The sequence below is a fragment of the Lampris incognitus genome, chromosome 11 (genome assembly GCF_029633865.1).
Source record: "Lampris incognitus isolate fLamInc1 chromosome 11, fLamInc1.hap2, whole genome shotgun sequence".
Classification (NCBI taxonomy): Eukaryota; Metazoa; Chordata; class Actinopteri; order Lampriformes; family Lampridae; genus Lampris; species Lampris incognitus.
In genome coordinates this window covers 34,816,051-34,837,130 of record NC_079221.1, presented here as the reverse complement: position 1 = coordinate 34,837,130, position 21,080 = coordinate 34,816,051, and the positions used below count along the sequence as shown (strand labels likewise).

Below are 21,080 nucleotides of genomic sequence, written 5' to 3'. Positions count from 1 at the left end.
CACTGCTTGGCATCCTGCGCATCATACGCTTCATAAATTTTATAAGTCCATTATAATTCTGTTTATCCTGTTTCAATGTTGTATTCTGTAAATTGTGTAAACACAACATCCATTGCACGTTGTCCATCTTGGGAGAGAGATCCCTCTGTTGCTCTCCCTGAGGTTTCTTCCTATTTTTTCTCCCTGTTATAAGTTTTTTTAGGGAGTTGTTCCTTATCCGATGAGAGAGTCTAAGGACAGGATGTTGTGTTGCTGTTAAGCCAACTGAGACAAATTTTTAATTTGCGATATTGGGCTATACAAATAAAATTGACTTGACTTACACATCATAGGTATGTAAATGAGACATCTTGACCAGACGGGGCTATTTACAAAGTGTTATATTTACATAAGTTTTGTTGTGTGAAATGGACTGATGTAAATATGTACGATGATGTTTTTCTTTTTCTTTTTTCTATCTGTTGCATATGAACACAAATGTATGACCGAAATACATCATTCATTCATTCATTCATAAGTGTCGATTCCTGCACCATACTGTTGAGTGTTCATGAGCAAGATGGCCTGTGGGAAAAAAAACTGTTCCTGTGTCTGGTGGTTTTAGTGCCCATTGCTCTGTAGCACTTGCTAGAGGGTAAAACTTCAAACAGACTGTGTCCTGGGTGTGGGTGTGTTGGGGGGGGGGTCTGTGCTGATTCTGCCCACCTGTTTCTGGGCTCTAGAGGAGTACGGGTCGTGCAAAATGGGCAGGGAAGCACAAATTAATTTTTTTTCTGCTGACCTTACTGTTCGCTGCAGTCTGTTCCTATCCTGTTTTGTTACTGCTCCGAACCCGACCGTGATGGATGTGCACAGGACAGATTCAATGACTGCGGCATAGAACTGGCTCAACAGCTCCTGTGGCAGACCAAATTTCCTCAATTGCTGCAGAAAGAACATCCTCTGTTGAGCCTTTTTGAGGATGGAGTTGATGTTGGCCCCCCACTTCAGGTCTTTGGAAATGGTAGTTCCCATAAACTTGAAGGTTTCCATGGTTGACACAGGGCTGTTAGATATTGTGAGGGGGAGTAATGCTAAGGGGTGTCTCCTAAAGTCCACTCTCATCTCGAGTCTTGAGCATGTTCATCTCCAAGTTGTTCTGACAACACCAGAGTGCCAGCCACTCAACCTCCCACCAATATGCAGATTCATTGCCATCCTGGATGAGTCCGATAACCGTAGTGTCATCTGCAAACTTCAGTAGTTTAACAGTTGGGTCCTTAGAGGTGTAGTCATTGGTGTAGAGGGAGAAGAGCAGTGGGGAGAGGAAACATCCCTGAGGAGCATCAGTGCTGACTGTCCATATACCAGAAGTGAATTTCCCCACCCTCACCTGCTGTTTCCTGCCTGTCAGGAAACTAGTGATCCACTGACAGATGGCAGGGGATACAGTGAGCTCGGAGAATTTGGAGGAGAGGCTTTCTGGAATGATGGTGTTTAACGCGAAGCTGAAGTCCACAAACAGGATTCTTGCATATGTTGCTGGGCAGTCAAGGTGTTGCAGGATGTAGTGCAGTCCCATGATGACTACATTATCCACTGACCTGTTTGCCCAATAGGCAAAACTGCAGGGGGTCCAGTAGGTATCCTGTGACATTTTTCAGATGGGTCAACACCAGTCGTTCGAAAGTCTTTTTGACCACAGACATCAGAGCAACAGGCCTGTAGTCATTCAGTCCTGTGATGGAGGGTTTCTTTGGGACCGGAACGATGGTGAAGTGTTTGAAGCAGGAGGTGACTTCACACTGCTCTTGGGATCTGTTAAAGATCTGCATTAAGACTGGAGCCAGCTGGTGAGCACAGGCTTTAAGACAGGATGGGGAGACACCATCTGGCCCCGTGCTTTCCTGGTCTCTGTCTCTGGAAAATCCGGCTCACATCTTCTACACATATCTTGAGTGCAGCCTGAGTAGTGGGGGTGGGGGGGGTTGCCAGAGGTGTGATGGGGGCTGTTGTCGTTAGGCTGGAGTGGGTGAGGTGTGCGAATTTGTCTCTCACAAACCTGCAGTAGAAGACATTCAGGTTGTCACTACTGTTGGCATCCTGCTTTGTCCTGCCAAAGTTGTCTTAATTTGGCTGTGAACCATGGCTTGTTATTGTTGTATGTGTAGAAGGTCTTGGTAGGCACACATGTCTTCACAAAAGATGGTGTAAGATGTCACAGTGTCAGTTAGTTCGTACAGGTTGCCAGCTGCAGCTTCAAATACACTCTAATTGGTGCATTCAAAACAGTCTTGCAGTTCCTGCTTTTCTTCACTGGTCCATTCAATTACTGTTTTAACCACAGGCTTTGCAGGTTTTAGTTTCTGCCTGTAGGTTGGAATAAGATGATAAGATGAACTATAACCATAAGATGAAATATATAGCAGTGATCCAGTGTGTGATTTTTCCTAGTGGGACAATTAATATGCTGTCTGTATTTTGGTAGTTTGTGGTTTAATTTTGCTTTGTTAAAGTCTCCAAGGATTTGCAGTGCGCCATTAATGCCGGCCTGGGGTGGGATGTAAATGCCGACCGGGATGGAGGATGAAAACTCCTGCGATGAATAAAATAGCTTGCAGTTTATGAACAATGACTCCAAGTTTGGGCTGCAGCATTTACTTAACACAGTGACATCTGGACATCAACCTTCGTTTATGTAGAAGCAAAATCCTTAGCCCTTCACTTTTCCTGATAGTGGCGTGACGTGATCTGCTCAGTGTAGGTGAAAGCCCGGCAGATGTAATCCGCTGTCAGGGGTGGATTCGCTGAGCCAGGTTTCAGTGAAACAAAGGGCAGCGGAATGTGCAGAGTTCTTGTTCGTCACATTGAGAAAAGCAGCTCGTCCATTTTGTTGGGCATGGAGCGGAGATTTATCAGGTGAATCGCTGAGAGTGCAGCTCGAAATCCTCGCAGACAGAGTCTCACCAGCGCATCAGCCTACTTCCCCCATCTGTGTCACCTCCATGTCTCGTCGAGCTGCTGTTCCTCCAACTGAGATCTCCAAAAAAACTTTCTGGGTTTGTGAAAACTGGTGAAAAACTATCTGGCGTTAACTGCCTAATGTTAAGCAGTTCTTATCTAGTAAAAGTAATCAGGTTTGAATAACCGGACACACAGAGAATAAACAAAAACAAAGAAAGTACTAGAGTGCGCTGTACCAAGGCTGCCATCACTGGCACCATCTGATGAATATCAGTTGGGTTTTCAAATGTAATTTTGCATAAGTAAGCAGATATTGTGATAGACATCAATATCGTGTAAAATCCCTGATGATCATCATGATAATATTGCCCAGCACTATCATATTCAATATATATTTAAGGACAAAGAACTTGGCTCCAAACGTCCAATTCATTTTTCTATAGATCCAGATGTGCTCTGGAGAACATAAATGATAAATGGCCATCACTTTAGAGGTCTACGGGGTTCAGCTGAGACACCAGCTGACCTCAAGTCTCCATTATAGAGTCTTACCATCGCTTTTGTGGTTGTCCCCCTAATGGTACGCTTCGTAAAGCAGCCCCAAGCAGCATGAAGAAGGCTGAGAGCAGGAGGGACACCCGGAGACCTGGGGAGCACAAAGAGGGGGGGCAGAGGAAGTAGAACAGAAGTGGAAATGGGGGGTTAAGTTCACTGCATCAGTTCTAACTTTTACTTCAAATAGAGAGAATCACATCTCAGAGTAAATGTCAAATCCAGTCTGCACTGGTAAATGCCATACTTCCCTTTTTCAATTGAGCCTGTGTAAAATGCACTGGTAATGACAAGCCTGCTTTCTCCACTGACGGTGCATCGCTTGTCTCAGTTTCACCCACATGACCCTCATTTGAGGAAATTCTCTCTACTTGCTAGTGCTCCTCTTTCTGTTTGAGTGTCACTTGCTAAGGCTCCCACTAACAGGCTACTATTTATCACTGGGGACAGCAGATCAATCTATCAAGAAAAATCAAAAAGTGCCATGGGTGGGGTTGTACTTAAACGAGCCCTAAAGGGATTTCAGGATATAATGTGTCAAAATAGCATTATGGTGCACGTTTAACATTCCTCAGTGCACTCTTTACAGAACAGATGTCCACATTTTGCTGGGATTTCAGTCAGTCACTCTAGACAGAACAGGGTGTTCCCTTCATTCAAATGCTGATATGTGTCTATACAAACTACAAGCAGCAACAGGCGTTTGTCATGTGATCCTTCTTCAAGATGTCATTACATGCCTGATACCTTTCATAGTTGTCGCCCTCCTTTCATATTGAAAATAACTTCTCCACAACTTATCATACAGTGGTGTGTATGTCAAATTGTATCATCAGAATGCATCCCATAATAAATGATTTTCAAAGTTCAGTTGATATTTTTTCGGGTTAACAAAGTTAGGTTATACTACACAGGTCAGGGTTGTTTCATCACAATATTGTTAGCTGATATTAAGCATTTCTGGCTAATATTTAAGCTAATATTTCTTACCATTTCCACTGTGTTTTTGTGACAAAATTGTGATGAACTCATATTTCTAAGTGACTCCCAAGGTTAGCTACTACAAGCAGGGCTCTTGAGCTCTTAACATCTCAAATTTAATCGAGTCAATCAGCTTTTTCTGACACATTTTGCCACCGTCAGCATATGTATATACCACGATTTTAAGCATATTACATCGGCCTATCTCTCTTTCATGACTAGATCACATATGATGCGAGCCTTTACTCAAGCTACATTAAGACTTCAGCTACTATGTTGATTGTCATAGGTTTCTACCTTGCTTGATATCCAAACACTTTTCTTCACTGAGCGAGAGCTTAGCTGGTGCAGAGGCAGCAAATGGATGTCTACCCTTAAACCCTTCAGAGATATAGTTAAGGCCTAGGCTACTACTGGCATACACTCTACCCTCACTAAACTCAAAATTATGCTGTACCTTAAAGCAATTTGTGAGTGTCAAAATGAGCTTCTGCGATTTGTTATTCCCTGATGCAAAGACTTAGCTGAGGTTGGTTGAGGCTCAAATTGAGCATTTCATTTGCAGTTTCATGGAGGCAGCTATTGCCATTTTTTGCTGACTTTGTACAAACCACAGTTCATTGTCATCAACTCACCCCTTTTTTCTATATGGTGTTTTGCAAAACAAGATCTAACCCTTAGCCATAAAACTCAATGAGTACTATGATGACCCATGAACATAAATTCACACCATGTATTTTTAGTTTTACTCTGTGTCTACACTAAGCAATGTGATGGCTTTTGTTTAAATAAGACCTATATCACATCCATAACCACTAATTCTCATGATGAATCCATCTGCCTGTCAGATGTTTAAATGAGTAATGTTGGCAGGCATTTTTCCCCCTCTCCTTTATCCATCAGCTGTCTCTTATTAGTTATTGTTAGGTGTTTAGTGTCTTTGTCGGCTTTGACCGCTTGGTTTGTGCATGACACAATGCTTCAGTCAGGTGATACAGAGGAACTGGTTTAGCTTAGGATCAATGGTTTGGCTTGAGTTAGAACCAATTTAGAATGGCAACTTCTTCATTCTGCCTTTCCTTGAATGTTTTTTTTTAAGTTACACTTCACAAATGCTAAGTTGCCACAAAAAGATGCTGGATTTCTTATGTGAGCAATGACTGAGTGATTCGTTGAGGAAAAATACTCACTAGGTAGACATTTCTCTATTAGCTTCTGTGATGGACAGTCTTAATATTACAAGAATAATAAACTCTTTCCTTTTCAAACATGTTAAGAAAGACAAAATGTTAATTTGTAAGACAAATATTGCTTTTGAAATGCCGAAGGTTTAAATGTGATAATGGTTGACTGGGTGACCGACTTTCACAAAGGCAGATTCTTTTGCATAATTATGTAGTATGGCAGGCAATGTTTTACAATCATGATAAGGAAATTGGCTACTTGAAACTAGGCTGCACATAAAGGGCCAAAGTGTAATGTAATATGAGAGCATACCTGCATGATTGGATTCGTTGTAAATAACCACACATCATAAAACAAAAGTTGATGTGATCTGCAAGGGTTCATCCACATCAACCCAACTGAAACGACAATGAAACCCACGACTCAAATCACCTTTTTTATCCATCAGCCACATAAAGAGGAGCCATGGTATGAAACCCACTGGACCCCACAGCACCAGGACGGCGATGTCGGACTTGGTGAAGCCGAAAGCCCGCATGGCGGAGTTCTGGATAGGACCCCAGGAGTTCCACACCATGCCCTGCATGAAGCCCAGCAACGAGAACACCGTCAAAACCAGCCATCTTCTCCCGTACACCCTGCTGTACTGAGGCGCCGCGTTTGTCTCGGGATGAGCTGGAGCCAGAAGAGGTTCCCTTTCGGACTCGCGGCTCGGTCCGGCACCCATGGCGTTCTTCTTCTTTCTTTTTCTTCGCCCGTCGGTATAGTGTTAAAAGTCCGAGAACAGCGTAGTGACTTTTGAGTGGTTCGCCGAAAACAATAACAGCCGATGTCATCTGTTACGGTCGATTGAATGTCAGCGCGCATGTCAGGACGGAAGTTGTTCCCGGTTTGGAAACTGCGCCCTGACGGTTTGCCATTTTGGTTCTATTGTTGCGTGGATTTACATGCTTTTACTCAACTATCCTTGAGCCAAAATGGCCTAACCGTCCTACTGAGCTACTCCTGGGTTTGAACACGCCAGACGGTCACATGAACTTTGTTTACTTCCGTGTCCTGCATGCCCTAACTGCACGTGTTCCAAAAGGTGAGTTCCCGACTCGTGTCAGAATAGTCCACTGATTTTGCCCATCCGGAGTTATCTTGTTGTAAAGAAACATACTTTCCATACAAACGTAACCTAAACGACAATATTTCAATGCTTCAATACTTCAATAAAATGAAACTGTTTGTGGGGTAATTATGTCCGAAATACTTATCTTTGTGATTGCTTAATAATCCAGGTAAGAAAATTACAGAAAGCTGAATCGGTTCATCTGGACACAACGCTTACTGAGAGAAACGTCTGAGTGATGAAACGTTTCTCTCAATAAACATTATGTCCAGATGAACCGATTCAACTTTCTGTGGTCCGAAATACTCTTTTCTTTAAACTGAGGTCGGTTGAAACTAGGGCTTGTTGAGTGCCTTCGATGAAAGGGGAAAAAAGTGCGCAATCTGTCCATTATTTCAGGTTCACTATCATGTTTCACATTGAAGCCTAAATAAAACATCCACTGGTGAGTGACGATTTTAAAGTGGTCAAGCCTCTGTGAGAGGATGATGATTTGTCTGGCATTGTCAAACTGTTAAAGAGTTGGATGTTTATTGAACGACCCGTGTAAAGCCCCTTAAATCCATTGAAGGTCACGATGACCACCCCGGCCGCCATCGTGAAGCCCTTCGGACCAAAGGAGGCCCAGAGGATTGTGAATGGTCTGCAGCAGCCTGCAGTCTTTCTCAACATGACCTGTGACTGGCCTGCTCGCCAGTGGACTGCAGACCACCTGTCTGCTTGCCTGGGTGTCAAGCTTATCCGTTTCAGACTTGGGAGAAAAGATGCAAATAACGGTAAGACCTGATTTAGAACACAATGATACGTTTTCAAATGCCTTGATCAAACATTCAGAGTTTCTTTCTTCTTTTTTCCTATCCTGCATTGTTTTTATTATTTATAAAATTATATACATTCATACTTTATACTAGTATTGAACCAATTTTCTAAAGCAGGTTTTTACGCTTCAGGAATTTCTTTTATGCCAATTTCAATTTATCTTTGTTTATTCCCCCTGCTTTATGTGGTCTGAATAACCTCCTAGAGCCTTTCAGGGTTGTGCTCTGCTTCAAACTAAAAAGGATAGTCTGGGCACTTATCTGCTCCCGCCGTGTTTAATAGAAAGATCAACATTTCATGAAGATGCCTGCGGGATCATAGCGGATAAGGGTGCAGACTCTACTTTTTCCTCAATTTGATGCTCTGGTTGTCCTGCACCTTATTGGTATGGGTGTGCATGCTCTACTTTTTGGGTGCTCTGCTAGAACCCATCTTCAAAAAATCATGCAGACTTTTCTGTTTCCTTTCCTTTCCTGGCACGTCAGAATCCTAAATTGGATGTTAGCTAGGAATAACAGATATCATATTTTTGCCAGTCTAATGGCCTGGCGGCCTGTCTGTCTCACTGCCTGCCGCCCAGTGACTGCTGGGATAGGCTCCAGCATCCCTGCGACCATGAGAGCATGATAAGCGGTTTGGATAATAACCTAATATAAATGCCACATTAAGTAATAAGCTTTTTAGCAAGATTTTTCTTTGTTGTTGTGGTATTTCTTGCCTCCATCCAGCTCGACAGTACATAAATTGGGTCTGGGCGGTTTCATGCTTGTATTAACCTACAGCTGCAGAGGGAATGGTAAACCTCCATCTGGATTATAAATCCCATCGATGAACAGGAGACTCAACACTCAATTTAACAAAACAGCAGCTAAAGTAATGACCCAATGGGGATTTATTTGGATCATAAAATGCCATAAATTTGTAAAATAAAATTTCATGGCCCTTTGGTGATGCACTATAATGAAATGTAATTGCATTTATTTAGCATAGCTCATCTGAATAGCTCTATCACAGCTACTGTAATTTTGTCTTTTTTTTCTCTTTTTGCTGTGTTGTCTGTTTGACTATCTATCTATCTATCTATCTATCTATCTATCTATCTATCTATCTATCTATCTATCTATCTATCTATCTATCTATCTATCTATCTATCTATCTATCCATCCATCCATCCATCCATCCATCCATCCATCCATCCATCCATCCATCCATCCATCCATCCATCCATCCATCCATCCATCCATCCATCCATCCATCCATCCATCCATCCATCAGCACCTCTGTTTGAAACACAGTGTTCCTATCTGGAGGCCAATCTGGGACAGTTTCTCTGCTGGACCAGCGGTGGGTTGGGGGAAGATGTAGGACCCTTCTCTGACTACCCAAATTTGGAATACTGGGCCTATGCTGACTACAAGTACATTGCTATGCTGTTCCAAGATCAGCCTTCCATGTTCGAGGTAATAAATCCCCTGTTTACTAATATGTTTAGTTTTACAATCCTATGGCACACTCCTAATCAAGACAGTCCAAATAAAACATGATAGCAACCTTTCAGTTCAAAGTTCGATATCAGATTGTACTCTATAATTTCACTTAGTTACTGCCTCATGTTTGAATGAGAAAGACAATATGTAATCAAAATTGACTTGTTTGCTCATTTCCCCAGTCATATTATGCACCTAATCTAATCTCCTTAACTTCCTCTAAAACAGCCAAGTTTTTATAATTGCATCACCAAGTTCCAGCAGGTGGGTGAGCAACATTCCAACCAATGATATCAAAATGTTTGCACAATCCAAACAAATCCTGCAGGGTCAAATCACATCCCTCCCTACATTTTGTCCTGCCCTAATATCCTGTTTTACTTGGAAATACGTCACATTATAGAAGCAAGGCACACTCTGAATGCGGTTTCACATTGTCTTCAAGGCACTGGTCTCCTCTTCTGTCACTGGAACACTTTTCGGCTTTCTGACGATGTCGAAACCTCTGTATTTTTAACCGAGTTGTCTCTCATAGAGCATTTATGAGTATCAGAAAGACCAAGGCCACTAAAACCTTCACTGTGTTGGTAAATAGTCATTTTGAAGTAAGTCAAGTAGCTGTACCAGAATGAGCAGCCAGTCACAGGTTCACACAGCACGACAGTGTTGTTATAAAAAGTGGCTCAATCTGACTTTTTATAGTGCGTTTATGAGTAAAAAGAACGAATGTAGGGGTATCCAGGTAGCATAGCAGTCTATTCCATTGCGTACCAACACGGGGATCACCAGATCGAATCACCGTGTTACCTCCTGCTTGGTCGGGCATCTCTACAGACAAGATTGGCCATGTCTGTGAGTAGGAAACCAGATGTGTTTGTGTCCTGGTCGCACTAGCGCCTCCTCTGGTCGGTCAGGGTGCCTGATCGGGGGGGTAGGGGGAACTGGGGGGAATAGCGTTATCCTCCCACGTGTTATGTCCCCCTGGCGAAACTCCTCACTGTCAGGTGAAAAGAGGCGGCTGGCGACTCCACATGTATCGGAGGAGGCATGTTGTAGTCTGCAGCCCCCCCTGGATTGGCAGAGGGGGTGGAGCAGTGACCAGGATGGCTCGGAAGAATGGAGTAATTGGTCAAGTACAGTTGGGGAGGAAAAGGGGGGAAAATAAAAAAAGAAATAACGTAGGGGCATCCGGGTACCGTGGCAGTCTATTCTGTAACCTGCCACCATGGGGATCACTGGTTCAAATCCCCGTGTTACCTCTGGCTTGGTTGGGCGTCCCTAGAGACACAGTGGCTGTGTCTGCGGGTGGGATGCTGGATGTGAGTATGTGTCCTGATCGCTGCACTAGCGCCACCTCTGGTCGAAGGGGGAACTGGTGGGAGTAGCATGATCCTCCCACGTGCTACGTCCCCCTGGTGAAACTCCTCACTGTCAGGTGAAAAGAAGAGGCTGGTGACTCCACATGTATCGGAGGAGGCATGTGGTAGTCTGCAGCCCTCCCCGGGTTGGCAGACGGGGTGGAGCAGTGACCGGGATGGCTCGGAAGAGTGGGGTAATTGGCTGGATTAATTGGGGAGAAGGGGGGGGGTGTCCTAAAAAAATAAATAAATAATGAGGCTGTGATAGGATTTGATTTGATGAACAGTTTTTATTAGGCCTCTGAAGTGGTTTGGGTAATGGATGGATGGATGGAAAATATCAATGTATAGTTAAGTAAGTCTGTCTAGTGTTTAGGGGTTCGAATACAGTATAGTAATTTGTGGCTATCTAGCAAAGTTAAAAACAACATTTTGAGGAACACCTGAATCATGGCGGTATATGTATGGGTCCCTTTGGTAGAATTTCCTTGTGAAAACTGTTATCTCTTCCATAACCCAGGGATATATAGCCCATATCGGTTAACACTCGATCCAGAAGGTCCTTGACTTAATGTGTCTGACCTCAGCTGAGGCGTTTGGCAGTAAGTACACTTTTAACAGTGCCAGCAGGTAAAAAGTTCAAAACCATATTCTTTACATCAAGTTATGTTGAAATTCTGCTGCAACAAATGGAAAGCTAAAAAAATAGCAACTTGAAAGCAGCAATAGATTTCAACTTGCTGGCAGCTCTTTTATCTATTTTTCCTAGCATTTGACAGGCATTTAAAATGAAACTTCCCCACTTGGTCATAAAAAGAAGAATACTTTTTTTCTTCTTTTTTTTTTGGTCCTCAGACAGTCGCAACTTAAAGGTTTTATCGTGTGCCGGAACACTGCTACACTTTATTTCAATTTAACCTCAGTGACATATTCTCATTTGGTGCCCACCTGCAATTTTCAATCGCCTTTGAACGAGGGGCAGACAATATTTTTAAAGGACGAATATTGCCATATAAACGACTGCCTTAAGACTTGAATGTCCTATCTGTCATTTACGGCTGTCTGAATATGTTTTTTGGCTCCACTATCGGGAATGTTTGCCAGACCGGCGACTCACTTAAGATGTCAAATAGCTTGGTTTTTGGACACCGTCTTGTCTGATGGTTAGCTGTGTGGAGGCAGCCGATGAAATGGGGACGTAGGATAATTTCATGTGTCACAACAGTGGTGTGCCGCAGTGAGTGGCTGTTGTTTAATTGTAACTCTCATCCATCCATCCATTATCCAAACCGCTTATCCTGCTCTCAGGGTCACGGGGATGCTGGAGCCTATCCCAGCAGTCATTGGGCATCAGGCAGGGAGACACCCTGGACAGGCCGCCAGTCCATCACAGGGCCAACACACACACATTCACACCTAGGGACAAATTAGTATGGCCGATTCACCTGACCTACATGTCTTTGGACTGTGGGAGGAAACTGGAGCACCCGGAGAAAACCCACGCAAACAAGGGGAGAACATGCAAACTCCACACAGAGTTCCCGAGACGACCCCCAAGGTTGGACAACCCCGGGGCTCGAACCCAGGACCTTCTTACTGTGAGGCGACCGTGCTAACCATTGCGCCACTGTGCTGCCCTGTAACTCTCATTTGGAGATGAAGTGTTTGATTTAGAATTAAGGCCTGTGTTATTTGTCTTTTCATATGATTTTTCCATTCACTACCTGATATTTCTTGCAGGCTGTCATGTGGTCCACGTTTGGTTTCACGGGCCGTAACGGGAGAGAGAGCACCTTATGGATCGGCACAGAGGGGGCCAACACTCCGTGTCACCTGGACACTTATGGTTGCAATCTTGTGCTGCAGGTAGAAGGAAGGTAAAGAGGTTTGGGCCAGCATCACCATGCATACGCCCACAGGGATTTATCTGAAAACTCTTTGGTCCACTCTCGTCCCAGCTGCTTGTCAGCGCACATTGATCTTTCTTGTCGTACGGGGAATCTGTCTACTGGGAAGAATAAAGCAGGAAAGGAGAGTTATTGTTGAGCGGGAAGATGGTTTTCGAAAATGCCAGTCTCAAATCACTCTAGTGGGATTGGTGATGGAAGCCCTCGGTCTGTAATCCCTTCATCTCTGTCAGAACAAGGGAGGCGGTGAGTCCTTTCACTAGTGATGGGCTGAGAGAGAGCGCTAGCAGGAGTGCTGTTCATTTTTTTTCTCTCAAGGAAAGAAGAGGGGCAGCAGCACAGAAAAATGGGGGAGTAAAGAGTAAAGGTGGCTGTGCTGCTTGAGCACTGAATGTGATTTTTTTTTCCGCCACGGCTTTAAAAAATGGTAATTGTTACTTGCTTCTCTAGAGACGGGGAGGTGGAGATAGAGGTTGAGAGGACAGAGGCTCCATGAAGAAAGGTCCTTTCATTTGTTATCTCGCTCACCTGCTTCCTCAACTGAGAAACAATTTTATCTCAGTCTTGTAATTGGGTCTTGGGCTCTTGTGTTTGCCGATGATTTCAGCTGGAAGAAAAATAGCTCAGGCAGTTCTTTGACACTGCTGATCTGCAAAATAAAAATATAATAATGGAATATTGACTCATTCTTGTGGCTTTTATGCCAGTGTTGATACAGATAAACTTTAAATGAACTTTCAAGCAGAATGCACATTCGCATATCACAATTTGAAATCCTGCAGGTCTGAGACACAATCACAGGGCAGCCATGGAAGACTGTGGAATTTCTTGTTTAAAAATGACATTGCCAACATTTTAGGATTAGCATTTGGACCAGTCAGTTTTATCATATGATTATTCCCACATTAAGATGACTTGTATTTTGAGACAGTCTAATTCGTAGTTTAAAAGTCCTGCCCAGTATTCAACACACACTGGGTTTATGCTTCAGTGTAGTACAAAGGTCATCACCATGTGAAATACAGGAAGCCAATCCTTCGGACTATAAATCATCTCAATTTAAGCAATGCTTACTTACCTACTTAATCAACTGACACAATTGTGCGAGACAGATAACCCAGAAAAAACAACTTCATATTGCATGCAAAACACATTCATATTGCATAGTGACCAGACTTCCCAGCACCACAGCCCTATTTGACGGTGTTTATTTCTTTGTGAGCAGGAAGACATGGCACCTGTTCCCTCCGGAGGACACGGCCAGCATGTACCCAACCAGGATCCCCTACGAGGAGTCGAGTGTCTTCAGCCAGGTAGACGTACTCCGGCCTGACCTCAGGAGATTCCCTGCTTTTGGGAGAGCAAAGGCTCACACTGTCACCCTGCACCCTGGAGAGGTCAGTATCGTTTCTCTGACACACCAGTTAGGGTTATTTGGTTCATAAGCCAAGACAAGACAAGTCATGCACCTCTCCTGGGGGTATAAATTGATCCTGTGTGTGAAATATGTTGAAACACCATCACGAGTGATATGCTGGCCTTGATGTTATGCAATAGACCCACTTTTATGTGAAAAATGCCTTGTGACCTAGTTGCAGTAATCATTAACCTTAGGTTTATTGTAACCCTAGAATTGTACATGAGAGAAAGGGGAACCTCATAAAGTGTGATTTTAGTTTGTGTGTCTGTGTGTATATGTGTACGTATGTGTTAGGTTTATCCTGTTCAGTTGGGTGAATGTGATTAAAAAAGGTGTGCTTATGGTGATGTGTCATCAAAAGACGCCTTTTATGATCAGTGCATTTTCAGAAAAGGCATCAGCTCTTATCAGCAGTTATTCAGACCTCAAATGCTCTGCAGGGCTTAGTTGATGTACCCACACCCCCTGCAGCAGCGCTGTCTTACTCTTTGTCAGAACGGTGACAAAGCAATTAGTCATCCATCTGTCAGTATCTGCTAGCAAAAGTGCACCTGTCGCATACAAAACACTCTATCACCGAACCCAGCCATCTGATAGCTTCTGTATAAACTTGTTGTGGAATAATGTGTGAGTGTAGGCTACTGGCTCCATGTACTTTATGACCTCAAGAGTATGTCTGGTTAAAATTATTGCAATTGGACAAGACCATTTGATTAATCCTACCCAGAAGTCACCCATACCAGGGCATCCGGGTGGCGTGGCGGGGCGGTCTATTCCATTGTCTGCCAACACGGGGATCACCAGTTCGAATCCCCATGTTACCTCTGGCTTAGTCGGGCATCCCTACAGACACAATAGGCTGTGTCTGCAGGTGGGAAGCCGGATGTTGGTATATGTGTCCTGGTCGCTGCACTAGCGCCTCCTCTGGTCAGTCGGGCGCCTGTTCAGGGGGGAGGGGGGACTGGGGGGAATAGCGTGATCCTCCCACGTGCTATGCCCCCCCTGGCAAAACTCCTCACTGTCAGGTGAAAAGAAGCGGCTGGCGACTCCACATGTGTCGGAGGAGGCATGTGGTAGTCTGCAGCCCTCCCTGGATCGGCAGAGGGGGTAGAGCAGCGACCAGGATGACTCGGAAGAGCGGGGTAATTGGCCAAGTACAATTGGGGAAAAAAGGGAGAACCCCCCCCCCCAAAAAAAAAACAAAATACAAAAAAAGAATTCACCCATACCATAGTCATTAGTTAACTTCCTTAAGATGATCTACACATCATGGAACTCTGGATTATGGCAACAAACTGATTATGAGTCCCGTTTTGTCCTACCACTGTAATCTCATGAGTAGATTCAACAGGGGCCAAGACACTAAGCAATATTTCACATGTCAAGACACATGAGATACTACCAGGGGACACAGCTATTTCCCTAACAGATGGGTCTGCCTTGGAAAATCAAACATTCCTTTTCTCTTCTTCTTGTCAGAGCACAGGACATGAATGGATTAGTGTTGTTGAGAAGACAGGGAATCAGTAACGCCCACCAGTCTTAATAGAAATTGGAATCCTTTTATGAACGGATGAACAACCTCTGGGCAGGGAGTCTTTGAGAAAAGAGATATGCTGTCTCCTAGTGGATGGTCCTTGTAACTCTGCACTTCCATACCCTCTGTCAAAAGTGTCGAGATACACCAGAAAGATCCAGAAGGGGCCCGATTAAAAAGCCATGAATTGTTTTAGTTTTCTTTTTGCATCCATTTATGTTTTGTTTTTTATATACTGATCTATGTATGCTCCAAATCCATGACACCGACGCGTTCCTTAAACCCTTAAATGACTTTTGACTCTTTCTTCGTAGGTGCTGTTTGTCCCTAGGCACTGGTGGCACTACGTGGAGTCAGTGGACCCTGTCACAGTCAGCATCAATTCCTGGATTGAGCTGGTAAGCTAAACCTGACCTCATCTATCCTCTCCCCAAAGATGTTGCATATGCTCCAGACAGAGTTGAACATGTGAGAAGAGAGAATTTACACTCCCTGCTCTCTTCCTTGAGGACGGTTGATGCTCAGAGCCGTTCAGTGCTCCTGGATGATAGCCCTTCTCAGCTTTGAGTAATGCACCGACCTGACAGTAAAAGACACCCCTGTCATTATGATGAGTGTATGTGCACTAGGAAAGAGTATGTGCTGCATAAAAATCTCCGCCACCAGACAAATGGTTATTCAGATAGTGACATACTCTCCAGCCTTCTCTGGAAGGTCACATTCACCGCAAAACTCTGGCAGCTGCCGTTCCCTAAGCTGTGACTTCATCGTCCAGTTTCACTTCCCTGATTGGTCAAGCTTACTTCTGATTTTTTTCCCTGGACTTCCTGTTTCTGGACAGGAAGTAGATGATGAGGCCAGAGTTGGTGAGGCAGTAACCAAGGCTGTTGTCTGCGCCCTGAAAACGACACCTAGCAATGATAACACTGATGAGTGGCTCAACCCCACTGAGGTAACGAAATGAACACAATGGAAATATGTCAAACTTAATTCAGTTTGTGCTTTATCGGTGATGTGTAGCCATAGCTAAGAATGGTTATCTGATCTCTATAGTGTTTTACTTTTTTGTTACAGGTAAGATGTGGTACAGCAAAATACACTATATTAGGTAGCTGATAAATCTGCAGCTATGTTTAATGGGCTCTAATAATGGATCTAAGGAAATAGGCTGATACAGCTCTGAAGCCTAGCTTTACTTTCATCAATTTATATTTAACGCATTTAGCTGATGGTCTTATCCTAAGCATGTTGTTAATTAGCATAGTTCAGTTTTTGCTAAAGGATATTACATGTTGCTTTTGCAGGAACTGATCCTGTGACTTTTTGGTTACAGGGGAGTCTCGCTAATCACAGAGCTGCAATCCCACATTTACAACCTGGGTCTTATTTTCATAGCTTTTCCATCGTGCATATCAGTTGCGATATCATTTCACTCATCAGCTTCATTGTGGAGATTTTGGACATGGGACCACCACTAGACTCACCTTTACAATGGTGTCTCATGGTGCAACTGAACACAAATGTCAGACATATTTCAACAAGACCAACTCAACCCAATCATCTAAACCATATAACAATATTGCAACTTAAAAGTTATTACCCGAAATGTCTAATGTTATCAACAATGGTCCATCACATTGCTGGGCTACTTCCTGGTTCAACTTGCAGGAATGAGCAGCCCATGCTTTCCGTTGGTAAGTATAACCATCAATAAACTAACTTGCCAACACAAATGAGAAGTCATAGATAATAGGAAATCATGTACACCACCAATCTTGGGCAGCAGGGATTTCTTGTTGCTGTTTAAAGTACAGGTTTAAGGCTCGTGTTCAGTTGCCTTGTAAGATGCTGTTGTAAGGCTGTGTCCAGCGGTGGTCCCATGTCCAAAATCTCCAAAATATAGCTGGTGAGTAAAATTCATTCATTCGTTCATTCATTCACAAATGACTGAATCGGCTGGCACCCTCATCCACACAGGCAGTACCTCTATCCCACATGCTGGACTCAGGGTCATCTGCAGTCCAGTCAGAGTATAAGGTGGCATATAGAAACACAAATCATAAGAGCAATTTCTCACACTTGGCCAGGGTCCAAAGAGAGACTAAAGCATAAAGAATGCGGGGGGGGGGGGGCTGAACTCCTAACCTCCTGTATTCGCTACTTAGCCATTGTTTGCATAGCTGGATATTTGCTAACCCATGTGGCCAGTTAGGAGAACAGTAGTGAACTATAAATAGTCCATCTTTCAGCTACACAGAATACAGTACATGTTGAAGGAATGAAAAATATATGTATCTAGGCTTTTACTGTTGCTTGACTAAGACAGCTTTAAGAACTATAGCTAACTCAGTATGCTTTGACATCAGCTTGAACTAGGCAGGAAAACAGAGATATTGATCAAATCTGGCCACAATAACCTTTGGCTCTGTTGTGTTGCTGCAGGACAGAGTGGCATCTCATAATGAGAACATGCAGTATGTGAACCTGGCAATGCAGGCCTGTATGGAGAGGCGGAGGTGTTCCAGCAGCAGTGAGCAGACCCATTGCCTTAGAGGGGCTCACCCAGTCAAGAGGGACTCATTTGGGCAAGCGAAGAAGAGCAGTGGACTGGGGAGGGAACGTGCATCATTCATTGTACCCTTTGGGCCTCATCTGATCCCAGTGCACTATGAGCCCAATGACTCACAGGAATCAAGAAAAATGGCCCCTAAAGATCTAGATATAGAGCCCATCTGTGCTGTCACGTCTGAGGCAGGCTTCGTAGTCCGACCTGCCACAGACTGTAGCATCAGCCAAGATGCACCTCAGAACAGCAGGGAATCCTCCGTTCATAGACTCCAACATGGGCCACTTGCGTATGCACCTAGCTCTTATTCAGATCAGTGTGTAGCATTTGTATCTGGAAGTGAAATAGCCAAAAACATTGCAAAGGGTAATGAGACAGAGGTCACAGATCACACTCCAATCACCACCAATGACCTATTAGACTGCCTAGTACATCCCGATGTCATCAGCCACATCACCCAGCTCTTGTTGGAAAGGCAAAGGGCAGGTCACATGACCACCACGGGGTCCTAGTATGGATATTCAAGAATATGGACATATAATTTTACGTGGTATATCCCTCACTGTATCATATTGTGGTCATTTCATCCTGGCTGGATGGTCAGCTGAAATGAAACAATACAGCATATTTGATAACTTTAATAACTTGTATCCTCTTTGTCCTGAAGAGGATAGAAATGAACAAATTTAGCTTTTTATCATTTAAATATTGTTGTGCTTTAAGCACAGGGATGCACTTGTTCAGATCTCATGGTTTACTACATCTGTACAAAACTGTTTTACATTCCACATGTCTAGAAGCGTCCTTGGAGAAAGCCATGATTTAGTAGTCTGACAAGTTTCAACTGCACAAATCAATCCTGGCTACATGTAAATGAACTGTGGATCAACACAAAGTCTCCACCCAACTTTTCCTCTTTTCTAAGATGCAGTTGAAATGCAGCCACATCCAGGATGTGACAGCCAAGACTAATATTAACGTGATGACCGTTCCATCCAGCAGTTCTACCATTCAACATATTTGATTGCTCTGCATTCGTACTATTAATTTTTTTTTTCTACGTGGTGAAAAAAAATGAGCACTTAAATCAATCTTGTACAAACCTTAGTTATACGAGATAATATTCATGAGATGTGGTCATTCATTTAAGGCGTAACATTCTCCTGTCATTCAGTAATGAGAATAGCCAGAGAGCAGACCTTAATGGCTTTGTGATTGATGAGAGTTGTCTGGCGTGTGATGGATGAACTGGGTTCACTGCTGTTTGACTGTTATGATTTCAGTTCAGTCGTCATGGGTCGTGAATCTTTGAAAAGGGAAGGAAAGACTAAACCACATGTATAAAAGGTAAATAAATGTGTTCTTTCCACTCATGCTGTCTCATTTCAGCTTAAGTACAGTACATGTACAGTATTACATGAGGTTTTTACTCACCTGAGCCATGCCAAGCTGAACCGACAAGGCCTGATCATAGATACTGGTTTCTAACCATCACAGTTTAACCTGCAAGCTTTCTGAACAAAATATGCATTTCAGACAGAGCTGCACATTTTTATTTTCTTTAAAACTTTACAAAGCATGCTCCGGGATTATAACATTTTCTGTACACACAACTTCGTTGGAAGCAGCTTGAGTCATACTTTTCCCTGGAGAAGGAATTGATGAGGTTGGTGTCAAGTATCAGATGACCTCAATGGCATTTCCAGTTGCACATGGTGCAAATTGGAGGGTTTTACCAATGGTTCTGTCATCACTGTGTTCTGTCAGACACTCCCTCAAATAAATGGTAGTCTAGCTAATGACTGATTCTTTCAGCAGTCGACTACATGACATCTTTCCATGGTGATCAACCCCATGTACAGTCGGGCCAAAATCAACAATGTAAACAGAATAATCATATGATGCACAACTTGAATTGCAGTAGTTATCCAAACACCAAAATGACAGATAACCCGTGGTTAACCCATCCTGAGACATAAACCCATAGAAGAGAGAAACTCTACAAATGTAGGCCATTGGTGTGCATGACCCCCCCCCCACCCACACACACACACACCTCCACCCGTTGGTACATAGACGAGGGCAGTGATGCTGTTTTCAATGGTGCGGAGGGGAGGAGGAATCAAGCCAACACTGAAATGAGACAGGACTAGTTGGTTGGAAGGTTAAAACGGACAGGCGAGACGTGACAGCATCGGCCGAGTGAGTGGTAGGTTGGAGTGATAGCTTAACAGAGTAAAGGTGACTGCTGGTGAACGAAGGAAAAGCTAAACGTGGAAGGAAAGACTTCCTGGTTAAAACCGTGCAAAGAGCTCCATTACCGGGCAATCATTTGTGATTACATTGATCTTCATGGTGTAGCAGTTTGCCTTCTTTTTTCTTTTCACAATAATGTCAATACATTTAATTTTCATTCTGCAAATACTTATCCTTTGTGCTCTGGGTTGGGGATTTGAACCGCCATCTCGACTGTTAGAAGAGGGTCAGTGGGTCAGTAAAGGTCTTGCAGACGTGATAAAAATACAAAATGGCTGCTACAAATATACAGCTATACTTCACAATTACATAAAGATTTTTAAAAAATTCTGTAAAAAATACACATTTCATTAAAACTATGTTTGTCTGGGCAGAAGAGACAGCCTGTATATGTACAGTGATCATACTCCCACTCGGGGAGTTTTGCTTCGTAGCGGAGCCAAATCTGCTCCTTTAAATGAGGCAAGATGATTGATGTGGAAGTAGAGTTACATTCTGGTGCTCTTGTCTACTCTGTCCCTGTATATATTATCCGTGTGTTGATTCTTCAGGTCGTCGTCGTCTTCCTCCCTGACAATATCCTGCAGATAAATCCTGTCAAACTGCTCAGGGTCAACGTAAGTGTAAAAGCAGGCCATGGTGGAGAAGATGATGCAGACGAAAATCAAGAAGACGCCAAACAACAGGAACTCCTTCCACTGAAACAACAGAAAATGTTACTTTACATGGAAAAACACAAGATAAACACACTGCACTCTGGGTGAAAGTCAGTGTGGGACAGAATGACGGGTCAGTTCCTTCAAATCAACCAAACACGCAGGTCAAATTCAAAGTTAAGTACTTGCTGCCCTCTAGTGGATAGCTGGAAGATGGCGATGACTTTGTACCAAATGGTACTGTGAATGTTTTGTAAGACACAATTAAAAAAAAAACTCCTTTCCAAGCTGACAATCCC

At 43.4% G+C, this 21,080-nt stretch overlaps 3 protein-coding genes across 3 annotated transcripts in view; 1 reads left to right on the top strand and 2 right to left on the bottom strand.

Moving 5' to 3' along the window:
• The window catches only part of slc49a4 (solute carrier family 49 member 4), a 60,868-nt gene extending 54,474 nt beyond the window's left edge, over positions 1–6,394 (bottom strand). The window contains exons 1-2 of the mRNA XM_056289786.1: positions 6,094–6,394; positions 3,496–3,589 (exon numbers count right to left, since the gene is read on the bottom strand). Coding sequence (XP_056145761.1) covers positions 3,496–3,589; positions 6,094–6,388 — 389 coding nt within the window. The 5' untranslated portion in view covers positions 6,389–6,394. The remainder of the gene's footprint in view (positions 1–3,495; positions 3,590–6,093) is intronic.
• Positions 6,395–6,718: 324 nt separating this feature from the next.
• hspbap1 (hspb associated protein 1) lies at positions 6,719–18,403 on the top strand. Its single transcript, XM_056289090.1, has 8 exons — positions 6,719–6,748; positions 7,347–7,551; positions 8,870–9,054; positions 12,180–12,316; positions 13,572–13,743; positions 15,618–15,701; positions 16,145–16,255; positions 17,746–18,403. Exons 2-8 carry the CDS (start codon positions 7,353–7,355, stop codon positions 18,379–18,381), a joined length of 1,524 nt encoding a protein of 507 aa, XP_056145065.1. The 5' UTR covers positions 6,719–6,748; positions 7,347–7,352; the 3' UTR covers positions 18,382–18,403.
• Positions 18,404–20,591: 2,188 nt separating this feature from the next.
• Positions 20,592–21,080, bottom strand: part of slc15a2 (solute carrier family 15 member 2) — a 51,722-nt gene continuing 51,233 nt past the window's right edge. The window contains exon 22 of the mRNA XM_056289089.1: positions 20,592–20,823. Coding sequence (XP_056145064.1) covers positions 20,614–20,823 — 210 coding nt within the window. The 3' untranslated portion in view covers positions 20,592–20,613. The remainder of the gene's footprint in view (positions 20,824–21,080) is intronic.

What these genes read in the sequence shown, in the direction of transcription:
- hspbap1 (XM_056289090.1), top strand. Translation starts at nt 7,353, where the DNA reads ATGACCACCCCGGCCGCCATCGTGAAGCCCTTCGGACCAAAGGAGGCC. An exon ending in TCAATTCCTGGATTGAGCTG is followed by an intron (nt 15,702 to 16,144) that starts GTAAGCTAAACC and finishes GTTTCTGGACAG; the next exon opens with GAAGTAGATGATGAGGCCAG. An exon ending in AGTGGCTCAACCCCACTGAG is followed by an intron (nt 16,256 to 17,745) that starts GTAACGAAATGA and finishes GTGTTGCTGCAG; the next exon opens with GACAGAGTGGCATCTCATAA.